General features: G+C 39.7%; 2 protein-coding genes across 2 annotated transcripts; both read left to right on the plus strand.

The window, feature by feature from the left end:
* The first annotated feature begins 107 nt into the window (after positions 1–107).
* Positions 108–1755, plus strand: LOC113633495 (cytochrome c oxidase assembly protein COX14-like). The gene has a single exon (XM_027131643.1). The coding sequence runs from the start codon at positions 455–457 to the stop codon at positions 689–691; it is 237 nt and encodes a 78-aa protein (XP_026987444.1). The 5' UTR covers positions 108–454; the 3' UTR covers positions 692–1755.
* Positions 1756–8886: 7131 nt separating this feature from the next.
* DEMA1 (DPM1 ER membrane anchor 1) lies at positions 8887–11794 on the plus strand. The gene is given in 5 exon segments (XM_027131632.1): positions 8887–9576; positions 9578–9585; positions 9818–9931; positions 10346–10495; positions 11305–11794. Coding segments are annotated over 5 exon segments (558 nt in total). The 5' UTR covers positions 8887–9468; the 3' UTR covers positions 11483–11794.
* The last annotated feature ends 3073 nt before the right edge of the window (positions 11795–14867 follow it).

Consider the following 14867-nt stretch of genomic DNA (forward strand, 5'->3'; position numbering starts at 1 on the left):
AATATGTTAATAATAGGGGAAACTGGGTATGAGGTACATGAGAACTCTCTGTACTATCTTCTCAATTTTTCTGTAAATTTTAAAATGTTCTAAAAAATAAAGTCGACTAAAACAAAGTTGTTTTCTTTCTCCTTTTTTACCCAGCAGTAACCAAAATCTTATACAGAGAGGAAGTATTAGGTAATCAGTGATGTACTATGATCATTTTTACCTTGAGATTGAAAAGGCAACAGAAAAGTTGAAAGTGTTTGATTAATGAAGTTTAAGCAAGTTTCTAAAAAACTAAATTGCTCAAATGGCAGATTTGTGAATCTGGGGTTTCTTTTAATTCAAATAGTGTAATAAAGGCTCGTGATCAAGAAAGACTTTGACATCTACAAGAGAGACTAACTTCTAGACTTAATAAAATTGCTCTGGGCAGCCACTGCAGGCTCCAGCCTTGCTGTGGGGGGTTATGCTACGTCTGGCCCACGGGGCCCTAGCTCGCATTGGGAGCCGAATCCTAGAGGGGGACAACATGCCAACTGCCAAGAAACTAGCTAACATTGGCTACAAGACCTTCTCCTCCCCCATGATGCTTCTCACTGTGTATGGGGACTACCTCTGCAGTGCCCGAGCCTACCACTATTTCCAGCCGCCCAGCTCCCAGTGCCAAGCTGCAGAAGAACAGAACACCTCGGGAGTCTTGTAGAAATGGGGGGCTTTTTTCCTTGAGCAGAGACGCCTGAGGCATGCTGTGGAAGGACCTCACCTGTAGTCATTTCTGAGTCAAGAGGACCAGGGCTTTAATGGTTTTCGAATCCTGCTGGGAAAATGTGCCCATGTTTTCTCTGGTACAGCCAGTTTGGAGAGGCTATCGAATCACAACAGGAATAGGAGGGTGAGGCACACTTACAGACATTAAATATTTTGCCAAAAAAAAAAAAAAAAAAGAGCTTCAAACCAGAAAGAGTGCATTTATGGGAAATAGTGCTTATTTATGAAATATGTTTCTTAAAATTCAAGTCACATCATCGATGCATGTTTTTTTTCTAATTTTTTTCTTCCCCAAAGCAAAAAAAAAGCAAGAATAAGTGTTGGGTTCTTCAGATGATTGTGATTTATTATTCCCTTTTGTTATCCCCCTTTGTATAAGTTAATGAGACAAATTATAATGAAATCAAAGTGTTTTTTAACAGTTTCTAAACCTAAAGCAGAATATTACTTTTGCCTTAACAAAGGTTGAGAGGAGACTAAATCTAAGAAACTAGAAAAAAGGTTAAAAAAAAAAAGTGGGGGGGAGGAATAAATAGAAGTTAAAAATAATGAATCAATATGTGAGATATTTGGAGCCAAAAAGCAATGACACAAAATGGATGAGATTTAAAATAAAAGAGCCAGAAGCCAATAAGCTTTTGAAAATAAATGCAAAGATTAATATTTAATAAAAGTAAAAATTTAATAGTATCAGAGTTGTGCTCACATATTTATGTACAAATACGCCCATCAATGCTATGTATAAAAGCAGTAGGTTGTCCAACAATAAGAAAATAATTGCAATGCTTATATAAAAAGGAAAAATGTATAAGTATTAAAAGTCATCTTTTTGAAGATTATTGAAAGACATTGCAAAATGTTCATAATAAAAATAATATTAAGTTTAACAAAGTGTATATACACTGGTTCCAATTTTTTAAATTATAAAATAGATATGTGTTTTCTCAAAATGCTAAACACAGTTACCATATGACTCAGCAATTTCACACCTAGGTATTTACCCAAGAGAAATGAAAACATATGTCTATGCAAAAACTTATACATGAATGTTCATAGCAGCATTATTCATAATAGCCAGAGTGGAAACAATGCAAATGTCCATCAACTGATGAATGGATAAACAAAATTTGATATATTCATAGAATATAATGTTATTCAGCAATAAAAAGGAATGAAATACTGTTACATGCCACAACATGGATGAATCTTAAAAACATTATGCTATATATATGGAATCTAAAAAAAAAAAAAGTGGTCATGAAGAACCTAGGGGCAAGACGGGAATAAAGACACAGACCTACTAGAGCATGGACTTGAGGATACAGGGAGGCGGAAGGGTAAGCTGGGAGAAAGAGAGTGGCATGGACATATATACACTACCAAATATAAAATAGATAGCTAGTGGGAAGCAGCCGCATAACACAGAGAGATCAGCTTGGTGCTTTGTGACCACCTAGAGGGGTGGGATAGGGAGGGTGGGAGGGAGGGAGACGCAAGAGGGAAGAGATATGGGGATATATGTATATGTATAACTGATTCACTTTGTTATAAAGCAGAAACTAACACACCATTGTAAAGCAATTATACTCCAATAAAGATGTTAAAAAAAAAACAAGAAAACAAAAAAACATTATGCTAAGTTGAGAGTAGCTAAACACAAAAAAACACATATTGTATGATTCCATTTATACAAAATGTCAAGAAAAGGCACAAGAAGAGGCAGAAATTAGATTAGTGGTTCCCAGGGACTAGGGAGTGGGGAGTAGGGAGTGACTGCTAATGGTAGAGGGTTTCTTGTAGAGGTGATAAAAATGCTTTAAATTTAGATTGTGATGATGGCTGTGCAACCACTGTATATATGTCTATATATATACACACACACACATACGTATGTACATATATCAGTATATATAGTATAAAATATCAGTATATTTCAACAGTTTTTCTCTCTAGGTGGTGGAATCATGAGAGATTTTGTTTTCTTTTTTCTTCATTTTCCAAATTTTCTACAATGAAAAATGCCATTTAAAACAAATAAATGAGGGAATTGGTAACCAGTGCTACTCTGAATGTGACCTGTGAACTGGTGCTGGTCCCTAATTGTCACTGGTCTGCAACTGAATGCAGAAATTGAGAGTAAATACCTAGAAACTTTAAATAACTATTTTACATTGCTGTGATATCCAAGTGTATCATTGCTTTAGTGTTGTTTTACTAAAATATTGGTCCTCTGTGGACTGAGATTAAAAATAAAAATGTGGGGGCTTCCCTGGTGGCGCAGTGGTTGAGAGTCTGCCTGCCAATGCAGGAGACGTGGGTTCGTGCCCCGGTCCGGGAGGATCCCACATGCCGCGGAGCGGCTAGGCCCGTGAGCCATGGCCGCTGAGCCTGCGCATCCGGAGCCTGTGCTCTGCAACGGGAGAGGCTACAATAGTGAGAGGCCCGCGTACTGCAAACAAACAAACAAACAAACAAACAAAAAAACCTGCTCCTTCACCACAGCGAGTTAGTGAAGCTCTGCCCTAGATAATTCCTTAATAGCCTTTTCAGAAATGTTGAGATCAAAGGGTTGATCAAAACTAAAAACTAAGACATTAAAATAAGATATAAAAAATCATAACAGTACAAATGAATTAGAGAAAATTATGTTTAGAAGGAAATAAAAGCAAAAAGCTTACAGATTGAACAAAATGAATAGAATAGTAGAAAACAAAACAAAACCACTGCCATCAACTTCTAAGCCTCGAGCTCCCAAACTAAAACACCAAAGGAAGTCTCCCATGTGCTCCTTGGTTATGGCTCTCACTGCTTGTTACAGGTGCTGGGTTTTTGCAGGGATGGGAAATGGGAAAGGGGCCTGAGAACAATTTAAGTGCAAAAGCAGCCTATCCAAACCCTGGGGTAGGAAAGAATGTCGTATTGCCTCTTCCCTGGGTTGGATTCCTGAGGTCAGGAAGGCTCCCAGGAACTGATGAATCAGGTCAGCTTTAACACTCTTCTCAGACATCTCAGGAGTGTAGAATCAAAACCGATCTGGTTTTCAAAGTCGGTGGAATTTGATCCTCACTGACCGTGTAGCATGGGGCAAGGCAGAAGATGCTCAAATATGAGGCAAGAATATTCTCCTCTGCCTGCAACCGAGCTATACCCTTCACAAACCAGACGGGTAGAATAGGACCCACAGGGATAATGGCTCAGTGGTGGCTGAATCCTCAACTCTATATTCTTCCATCCTCACGAAGCCTGCAAGACAGGGGGACTTGTAAAATGTGGCCTAGGATGGGTGTATGCACGGGTGTTGTGGCTATCGTGGTTGAAGCCGAGAATGTATTTACTCAATTTTGGTGGTTATAATGTAATATTAATAGTACACTGCTTCTGACATACTCTCCCTCAAAGACATTTCAATTCCAGATGGATAGATATTAGCTATAAAGTGTTGCTAAATCTTTTGCAGTGAATTTGTAGGCTTTTCTGCTTAACTGGCATTTTGGAATTGGTGCCTGTCTCCTTAATGAGAGAAGTGTTGTCTTGGTGTCATCACCTCTGCCAAGGGCAGCGTTTCCTGTTGTCTAGCTCAGTGTTACTTGTTCCGTGAGAAACAACGGGGTGATGAATGGATTGCCTAAAAACCTTATCAAGCTGCAGTGACTTTCTGAAGTTTTCAACAGTTTCTGTGTGAAAAGGTTAACTGTGAATCATAAGTAATGAAGGTTTCTCAACAGAACGTTTCTCTTGTGTGGACATTATATGTACTGACATACTAGCCATTTACCTTGATGTTTAATATCATTTTTTTCTTCCTTCCTCTAGTAAGAAGTGACAGGTTTTGGCCATTAAGGTAGAAGGAAAAAACTGTGTCAATCCAAGTGCCCTGTCAAATGTCATAGCTCGATGTTGATGAGTTTCAGTAACTTCCACTTAGCTTTCCAAAATCTAAAATAAGACCTCCAAGCAGCCCCACTAGCTGTGGTAGGGAAGAAGGCTGCACTAATCTGATGAAAGAGAAAAGGTACTCATTTTATTCCACTTGTCCTTGGAGGCTAGAGGGAACATATCTGATGTTCAGCAAAGTCAGGACATGGTTGATGGGCTCAGTTGCTCTTGTGTGAGGAATCAAGGAATCTCAGGTTAGGAATCGAGGGCTCAGAAAGGGAGGCAGTATGATGCTGGTTACATTGTATTTTGGTCATGAATCTTGGATTGCAAGAGACATAAACCCCACTCAAACCAGCTTAAGCCAAAATGTTATATTAGCATTGGCTCATATAACTGAAAGCCCCACTTCCAGTCCACACTGAAAATCAAGGCTTCAAGCATGATTAGATCAAGCAGAGTCATGTACAATTTGTCTCTCTCCATACACCTCTCTCAGCCCTATTCTCTTCTGTGCTGATAGTTTCTGCAAATGTCTTGACATTGAGACTAACCGAGCTGGTTAGGTCACATGTTGACCCTTGAACTGTAGACTGTTCTGATCAGCCAGGCCTGAGTCCTGTGCTCATTCCTGATTTCCAAGTTCAGGCAGCTGTAACTTGTGGGTGCTCTGAATGTCCTCATCTTGATCCTGCAATTCAGGGATCATACTTTGTCAGAGGAGCTCACCAGATCACATGGATCAAGGCCTTAGGGAGGTGGCTGGGGATTTACATGCACCCTGGACCCATCTGGAGCACAAATTGCTGTGGACCCTGTTGCCAGGAGTCCATATCCTCTGGCCACCGCCCCAAAGGAGACTGAAGGCAGGAGGGGGAGGCATGTCTGTGGCTGGAGGTGAACGGGACAAGGGTTTGGGATGCAGGCAGGTGACATGGTGTGTCACTGAGCGAAAGCAAGAAGGAAGGAAGGCCAGTGGGTGGTGATGACATCGTGGAAGAGGGGCCCAAGAACCAAGTCTTGGAGGATTTAGAGGTGGGGACACGTAAAGGGCCGAGGTAGGGGGAGGACAATTACAGTGGGGAAACAAACTGAGCAAATGGATGGAGGTTGAAACAAGATCTCTATGTGCTGGGTGTCTTGTTTCTCCTGTGCCTGCCTTATACCAGGCCACATTACAGATGAGTTACCCTTCCTTTTTTGCACAAATAATTTTTTTAAATTGTGATAAAATATATGCAACACAAAATTTACCATTTTAACCATTTTTCAGTGTACAGTTCAGTGGCATTAAGTACGTTCACATTGCTGTGTAACCATCACCACCATCCATCTCCAGAACTCTTTCACCATCCCAAACTGAAACTCTATATCCATTAAACAATAACTCACCATTTCCCCCTCGCCCCAGCACCTGGTAACCACTACTCTATTTTCTGTATCTATGAATTTGACTATTCTAGGAATGTGATATAAGTGGACTCATGCAATATGTTCCTTTTGTATCTGGCTTACTTCACTTAGCATAATGCCTTCACCTGTTCATCCACGTGTAGTGTACCAAAATTTCATTCCTTTTTAAGGCTGTACAGCGTTCCACTGTATGTGTATGCCACATTTTGTTTATCCACTTACCTGTCGATGCATACTTTAGTTGTTTCTACCTTTTGGGTATAGTGAATAATCCTGCTATGAACATGGGTGTACCATTGGAGTCCCTGCTTTTGCTTCATTTGTGTATATACTCAGAAGTAGAATTGCTGGATCATATGGAATTCTGTGTTTAATTTTTTGAAGAACTGACATACTGTTTTCCATGGTGACTGCACCATTTTACATTTGCAGCAGCAATGCACAAGAGTTCCAATTTCTCCACATCCTCACCAACACTTGGTTTTGTTTTTTCTTTGTTTTTTAATAATAGCCTTTTAATGGGGTGTGAGGTGATATCTCATTGTGATTTTGATTAGCTCCTTAATGATTAGTGATGTTGCATCTTTTCATGTACTTGCTGACCATTAGTATATCTTCTTTGGAGAAACATCTAATCAAGTTCTTTGCCCATATATGAATTGGATTTTGTTATTGTTGTTGTTGAGTTATAGGAGTTCTGTATATTTTCTAGATATTAATCTGTTATCAAATATATGATTTGCAAATATTTTCCCACCATTGGGTATGATATTAGCTGTGGGGTTTCTATATATGGCCTTTACTATGTTGGGGTCGTTTCCTTCTATTCCTACTTTGTTGAGTGTTTTATCATGAAAGGGTGGTAAATTTTGGTGAATGCCTTTCCTTCATCGAGATGATCATTTCCTCCCCTTCATTCCATTAGTGGCGTGTATTAATGTGATGTATTATGTTGGTTTTTGTCTGTTGAACTATCTGCATTCTAAGAATAAGTCCCACTTGGTCATGGTGTACAATCCTTTTAATATTCTGCTGCTAAATTCAGTTTGCTATTACTTTGTTGGGGATTTTTGCTTCAATATTCATGAGAGATATTGGTCTTTAGGCTTTTTTTTTTTTTTTTTTTGGTGGTATCTTTGCCTGGCTTTGGTATCAAGGTAATAATGGCCTTATAGAATAAGTTAGGAAGTATTCCTTTTTCTTCAAGTTTTTTGGATTAGTTTGAGAAACATTGATGTTTGTTCTTCTTTAATTGTTTGATAGTATTCCTCAGTGAAACCATCTGGTCTAGGACTTTTCTTTGTTGGGAGGTTGGTTGTTTGTTGATTCAGCCTGCTTATTATAGTTCTATTCAGATTTTCTATTTCTTCATGACTCAGCCTTGGTAGGTTTTTTGTTTCTAGGAATTTTTCCATTTCATCTAGGTTATTCAGTTTGTTAGCATACAATTGTTCATAATACTCTCTTAGAATATTTTTTATTTCTGTAGAATTGGTAGTAATGTTCCACTACAAATAACCTTTGAGCACATGCCTTCTGTGTGTAAGGCACACTGTGTTAGGTTCTGCAGACCTATCTCTGAGTAAGATTCCATGGCATCACAAAGTTTACAGTCCAATGCATTTAAAATGTGATTTAGAGACCAAAGTTTGATAACCTTCCAGTTTTCAGAATTTGTATTAACTGTACTCTAATTATATTAACTATACATATTCAGAATTATGTTAACTAACAATTTAGGATATCTGTTCGCAAGCCGCATTCAGTGAAAGAAAGCCCTAATGATGCAGTCTTACCAGCCCTTACTTTTTGCTACTACTGTATTCTTGCCAAAGGTCCCTGGTCTCAGAATATGTGTTATGTGCAGCAAACAATCTTGGAGACAGAGCCAACCAGCAAGAGTGCACTCTAGTTCCGCATGACTCTTTGCACCACACACACTCAAATGTAGGCACAGGGATGAAAAATTATACCTTTTTATTCAGGTATAATATCCACACCATAGTGCACATGAAGTGCACTAATCTTAAGCACACAGTTTGATGGGTTTTTATGTATATCTGGACCTGTGTAACCACCAGTAGGTAGATATAAAATATTACCATTGTGCGTTACTAGAATACATGAGACATGAGAAGATTTGGGCTCTTAAAATCTCAGTCTGGCAGCAGTGTAGTGTAAGGAGGGTGAGACAGGCTCTGAGTCTTCATCTGGGAGCTTTAGCTGGAGGAAGCCTCCAAAAATTCTGCAAAAATTCACATTCATATGTTCACATATTCTGCAAAATCAGCTTTGGCCTGAGCCCTCCAACAAACTCTACACACACACACACACACACACACACACACACACACACACGCATTCATTCAACATTTATGGAATTTGCAGGTTCTGACTTGGTGGAGAATTCAAAGATAAAGAAATCAATGTCCCTGCCCCTCTAGAGAAAAGCCAGTGTCACTGCAGCCCAGAAACCCCCCAGGGCTCACCTTCGGACTTTTTCAGACATGGTTGGCAGCAGCTGCCATGCTCCTTATATCCTCCTGTTCTCAGAAAATCCTAGCACTACTCTCCCCGTCCTTGTCATGGGCATCACTTACTCACCTGAAGTTAGGTCAGGCGGGGGGTCATCTTTACTCTGATCATCTTATTCTACTCCTGCTTCTTCAGCTCTGGCCTCCAGAGCTGCCACCTTTTTTGTATGTCCAGGAATTACGTCCGATGATGTGGGATCTGAAGGACGTGGGCTAGTTAGCCTGGAGAGAACACCATTGTGAAGTAAGTCGATTACTGACCACAGGGCTGTGGAGAGGAATTATATAAGAAGGAAGTGGACTGATTGTTCATGGTCTGTGAAAGAAACAGTAACATAGGCTCAGGTTAAGAAAGGAGAGATGGTATTTCGAGTCTAGGAAGAAAATCCTTATCCAAAGCCACTCCGGACCTCTCAGAGGGGAGGACAGATAGACTGCCGCCCAGGGGGGAGTTTCGTGGTTCTTCTGACTTCAGGTGATGGGTGGGGTTGGCCTGGTGCTCTGATCCCTCTAACTCAATGGTTCCATGATTCTATGATGTCACTGCAGAAGGAAGACTGGGGAGCTGGGCTCGGCTCCAGCTGTTCCAATTCCTCTGTCGTGTGAATTCTGATAGTTTTGGAGTGAGGGGAGGTGGGCTGAGTCCCATGTGCCCCAGCTCAGTCTCCCCTCTAGCCACCTCAGCCCCTACCACGTTTGTGGAGAGAAATTAACCCGTGTGAGTCCACGCCACCAAAGCAAGCAGAGCATATCTGATGAAGCGGTTCCAAAGAACAACAATGAAAGCACCTTTTTATTCTTCTGTTTCCAGAAAATTTAAAGAACAAGAGAACTACATTCAAACTGAGCTGGAAAAGTATATCTGGATGATCTGTGACTGTGAGAGTGGATGAGTCTTCTAGCTAACCCTATGAGCTTTGAAACCACAGCATTCACTTTCTTCGTCATCCTTCTAATTTGCCCCAGTTGCATCTTCTTTTTATTGGTGGTTTTTTTAATATAAATGGTATAAATCCATGCTGATAAATTGGGATCAGATTTAAAGTCACACTAGTAAATGTATCTAGAAATAATATAAAACAATTTAAAATGCAACAAATAATAAGGCTGTAGCTATCTGTTTTTCCTATTTCAGGGTTTTAGAAATGCTAATTTCCTGTTTAAAAGTGAAGTTCCTTTCCAAGCCTTAACATCAAGACCATTCTTTCTTTTCCAAATTTTTTCATTTTTGATTTCAGTTCCCAAAGCAGGACAGATGAAGAGACAGAAAAAGGTTCTTGTATAGATGCTAATGGAGGTGAAGATTGTACAGCTGCTAATACAGAGATGAACAATTCAGGAGACAAAGAAAAGTAGGTCTGCATCTTAGACTGTGGTAGAACGCCATTTTTGTGTGTGATAATGGTGGCTAAGATGTATGAATTTTAAAAACCTTCGGGCTTCCCTGGTGGCTCAGTGGTTGAGAACCTGCCTGCTAATGCAGGGGACACGGGTTTGAGCCCTGGTCTGGGAGGATCCCACCTGCTGCGGAGCAACTAGGCCCGTGAGCCACAGCTACTGAGCCTGCGCGTCTGGAGCCTGTGCTCCGCAACAGGAGAGGCCACGACAGGGAGAGGCCCGCGCACCGCGATGAAGAGTGGCCCCCACTTGCCACAACTAGAGAAAGCCCTCGCACAGAAACAAAGGCCCAACACAGCCAAAAATAAAAATAAATAAATTAAAAAAAAAAAAAAAAAGAACCTTGCTGATTGATTTTCTACGACTCTTGTACCCACGAGGCCTGGCATTCTTGTCCAGAGACACAGTAAAGCAGTGGTGGCCACACCCTTAGGAAATGGAGAGGATGTGAAAGATGAAGAGGAGGACAAAATAAAAGAGAAGCAAAGGGCTGAGAATGCTGGAGAAAATGGTCAAGAGGTGATGGGCTTTTCTACTCTTAAGGGGCATTTAGAGTTTGATTGAAGAAGAGGTAAATTCCTTGGCTAGGTATAATGAAGGATGGTCTTGTCTGTAACTTAGGTTTGTATCTGGAAGGAGTGCAATGTTCACAGTCATCTAAAACATTCTTCTTATTGCTTCATTTTGTTAAGTCAGTTACACATGCCATGCCTGGACACTTGTTCCATCTTCATTCTTACATTTGTGGTTTTCTTAATAATTCCCCTTCATTTTGCTTTACTCAGAATCCTAAGATGTTAGAGCTGGAAGAGGCCTTGGAGATCATTTGGGGATCCAACGCTCTCATGTTACAAATGAGAAAACAAGATGCATTGCTCAAAGTCACTTCTCCGCCATGGCTGAGCTCAGGACCAGACCCCAAATGCCTGTTCTGCTTCCAGGCTCCTTCTACAACAGCCTGTAAACATTGCCAGGGCCTTCTTGAGCTCCATGTTTGGGGCTCCCTAATAAGAACAACTCACGTGCCCTCCCAACATAAGACCCATGGCCAGTTGGAGACAGAATGATGGTCCAGGTGGCTCTTGGATTTGACTGCTTTGTAGAGAGAATAACACATGTCACCAACGGCTATTTGAATATAGCAATGTGTGCTTTTATAACCATAGAAATATGAAAATTAGATCATGATGGATTACTAATGCTTTCCTATATCATTTAGAAATCCTTTTTCTGTTTCTCACTAACAAGGTACGTATAACCTATATTTTTAAAAGCAGGGCTCTTGCATTCATAAATTGATCATTTGTACTATTTGTTCCATTCTCTTACGGAATGACTATTTGCAAAAACCACCCATACCTGTCACTGGAAGTCCTTCAGTTGTTGATAACCATAAAAGACCTTTAAAAGGAGTGACATTTTCTAGGGAGGTAATTGTTGTGGACCTTGGAAAGGACAATCCTATAGCTCGAAGCTACACTCAATTACATAAAGAGAGAAAATGAAGCACAAAAAAGGCTGAGAGTGAAAGAGATGCAACCTTAGACTAACAATGAAATGGCTGGGGGTACAAAATCATGTTGAAACAGCAAAATAATGAGGAATTAAGTAAATACAGATAGTATTTCACCTTTGAGCAAAAGAGGTGGAGTATGTGCAAAATTCTATAAGTAGAATACCCAGAGCTTGAATACAGATTTTTTTAAAAAACTCAAATCTGAGCTCAAGAAATTGATTGTATCGTGTCCTTAAAACTTTGTCTACTCAAACACTGTTCTAACATGTGAATAAAGTTATTTGTGTTTGTGCAGATGTCTTTTAGGTAAATAATATTCAAGGGGGACTTTGGAAACAGCACAGGTTCTTGATGCTTTGATCACAGACATTTATGACCAAATAACATTACTGCTATCATCATGGAAACTTTCATGTAGCGTCTCCTACTATATAATTCCCTTTGAATTCAGTCCTGAAACCTTTTTTGTCCTGACAACTGCTTTTTAAGGTCGATACCAAAACAACTACCATCAACCGACAGAATATCCTGTTACTTAGGCAAATCCTGAGATGATACTATTCTTGATTTCAGTAGTTTAAAATTTCCTTTTCATATGTGGAATATGACAGTACAGACCAGTACAACATCATCCAAACCACTGCAGTAAACATCTGTAAGATACGTAAGGGGCTATGAGAGAGGTAAAAAGCAGAAAACACAGCATTTGATTCAGGGGCCTAGCGCATTGTCACGTATACGGCATACACTTAATAAATATTTATTGAGTGATTGGGAGAATAAGTGATAAAATAATTTAGAATGTGTGATTAATGCTAAATGGGGAGTATTGACACCCTTTGATGGGGAGAAGTCCCTGTGGTCTGGGACCATTCCACTGTGGGGAGGAGAAGGGACTTAACGGAATGGAAAGATTGTCTAATACAAGCAGAGGGAAGAGTGTATTTCCAATGGCGACAGGCACAAGCCAAGGCAAAGAGGTGAGAATGTGTATTGAGTTTGGTGGGCACCAGTTAGCTGGAGCCAGGCTGGCATTGAGGAGAGTTGAAAGGTAACAACAAAGTGTAGTGAGGGGTCAGAGGAAGGTAACCCTGAGGATCCCAGACTAGAGGTATAGGGTGGAGAATGGAGTAGAGCAGTGTTCGCTGGGGGAGGGGTCTACAGAAATATTCATTCAGAGCCTGTGAGTTGTCTACAGGCACTTAAAAATATTGATCTTTCACTTGATGGTAACATTAAATTTTTTTAAATTTTTAATTGTAAACTACACAGAAATTTTTTTTGAATTTTATTTATTTTTTATACAGCAGGTTCTTATTAGTTATCTATTTTATACAAGTGTATACATGTCAATCCCAACCTCCCAATTCATCCCACCCCCACCCCCACCCCCCGCTTTCCCCACTTTGTGTCCATACGTTTGTTCTCTACATCTGTGTCTCCATTTCTGCCCTGCAAACCGGTTCATCTGTACCATTTTTCTAGGTTCCACATATATGCGTTAATATACGATATTTGTTTTTCTCTTTCTGACTTCACTCTGTATGACAGTTTCTAGATCCATCCCCGTCTCTACAAATGACCCAATTTTGTTCCGTTTTATGGCTGAGTAATATTCCATTGTATATATGTGCCACATCTTCTATATCCATTCATCTGTCGATGGGCATTTAGGTTGCTTCCATGACCTGGCTATTGTAAATAGTGCTGCAATGAACATTGAGGTACATGTATCTTTTTGAGTTATGGTTTTCTCTGGGTATATGCCCAGTAGTGGGATTGCTGGGTCATATGGTAATTCTATTTTTAGTTTTTTAAGGAACCTGCATACTGTTCTCCATAGTGGCTGTATCAATTTACATTCCCACCAACAGTGCAAGAGGGTTCCCTTTTCTCCACACCCTCTCCAGCATTTGTTGTTTGTGGATTTTCTGATGATGCCCGTTCTGACTGGTGTGAGGTGATACCTCATTGGAGTTTTGATTTGCATTTCTCTAATAATTAGTGATGTTGAGCAGCTTTTCATGTGCTTTTTGGCCATCTGTATGTCTTCTTTGGAGGAATGTCTATTTCGGTCTTCTGCCCATTTTTTAATTGGGTTGTTTGTTTTTTCAATATTGAGCTGCATGAGCTGTTTATATATTTTGGAGATTAATCCTTTGTCCATAATACACAGAAAATTTACCATCTTAACCATCTTAAGTGCACAGTTAAGTAATATTAAGTACACTCACATTGTATAGCTATCACATCCATCCACAGAACTCTTCATTTTGCAAAACTCTAACTCTGTACCCATTAAACATGAATTCCTCATTCCCCACCACCCCAGCCCCTGGTAACCACCAATGTACTTTCTATCTCTACGAATTTGACTAAGCACCTCATACAAGTGGAATCACAGTATTTGTCCTTTTGTGACCAGCTTCTTTCACCCAGCATAATGTCCTCAAGGTTTATCCATGTGTCAGAGTTTCCTTCCTTTTATTGCCTGAATAATATTCCATGTGTATGCATATCCCACATTTTGTTTATTCATTTGTTTATTCATTTATCTTTTGATGGACACTTGTATTGCTTCACCTTTTGTCTATTTGAATAATGTTGCTCTGAATATTTAAAATTCTAAGAAATTTCAGACATAGCTAGATGACCATTTATAGCTGAGTATTCCCATATGATGTCATGGTTTCATTGCCTGTATATGAGTCCATATTTATAAAACCAAGTTACTTTGTCATTAACAAGAAAAGAGTAGAGAAGGAATGAATCCATAAATGATGCATCTATGTCAAAGTGAAGGCCAATTTCCTGGTGACTGACTGTACTAGCTGAGGTTTTGTAAAACTTCCAGTAGAAGAAAATAGTGGGAAGATTGGCCATCAGTGCCCATGATAGTACAGGCACATGGAATTCCAGAAGAGCCAATCCATGGTGCCACAACTACGGGGTGAATCAAATTAACTAAATGTTAATTTGAATTTTATTAGTTTTATACTTTTGTTTGTATTTTATTTGTAAATTTGTTTTGAATTTAGAATTGGATTAGAGCTCTAAGAATGAGTTGATGTCCAGTTTTATGTTTCTACATGGTTTAAAGTAACACTGTGTATAATAAACAATTTAAGGCAGTTAAGGTAGGGGGTGTCCCTGAGAACTCTTCTACAGGATTAGGTTATTGATGAGTAGCAACTTGGAGATGAATGCATGTTACTCTAGTGACAATTCAGGGTTGAAGGATGAGGGTCTGGAATAGGGAGGTGGCAGAACACCAGGAGTAAAGAATGTCAATTTCTGGCTAGATATGGGAAAAATGAGAGGACACAAAAGTGACTCCTGAGTTTGGATATCTGACTGTCAGAGATAGGAATGTC

Source organism: Aethalodelphis obliquidens, unplaced genomic scaffold (genome assembly GCF_003676395.1).
Source record: "Aethalodelphis obliquidens isolate GAN/ISIS:26980383/991018 unplaced genomic scaffold, ASM367639v1 scaffold40, whole genome shotgun sequence".
Classification (NCBI taxonomy): Eukaryota; Metazoa; Chordata; class Mammalia; order Artiodactyla; family Delphinidae; genus Aethalodelphis; species Aethalodelphis obliquidens.

Coding starts and splice junctions, on each gene's coding strand:
- LOC113633495 (XM_027131643.1), top strand. CDS start 455: ATGCTACGTCTGGCCCACGGGGCCCTAGCTCGCATTGGGAGCCGAATC.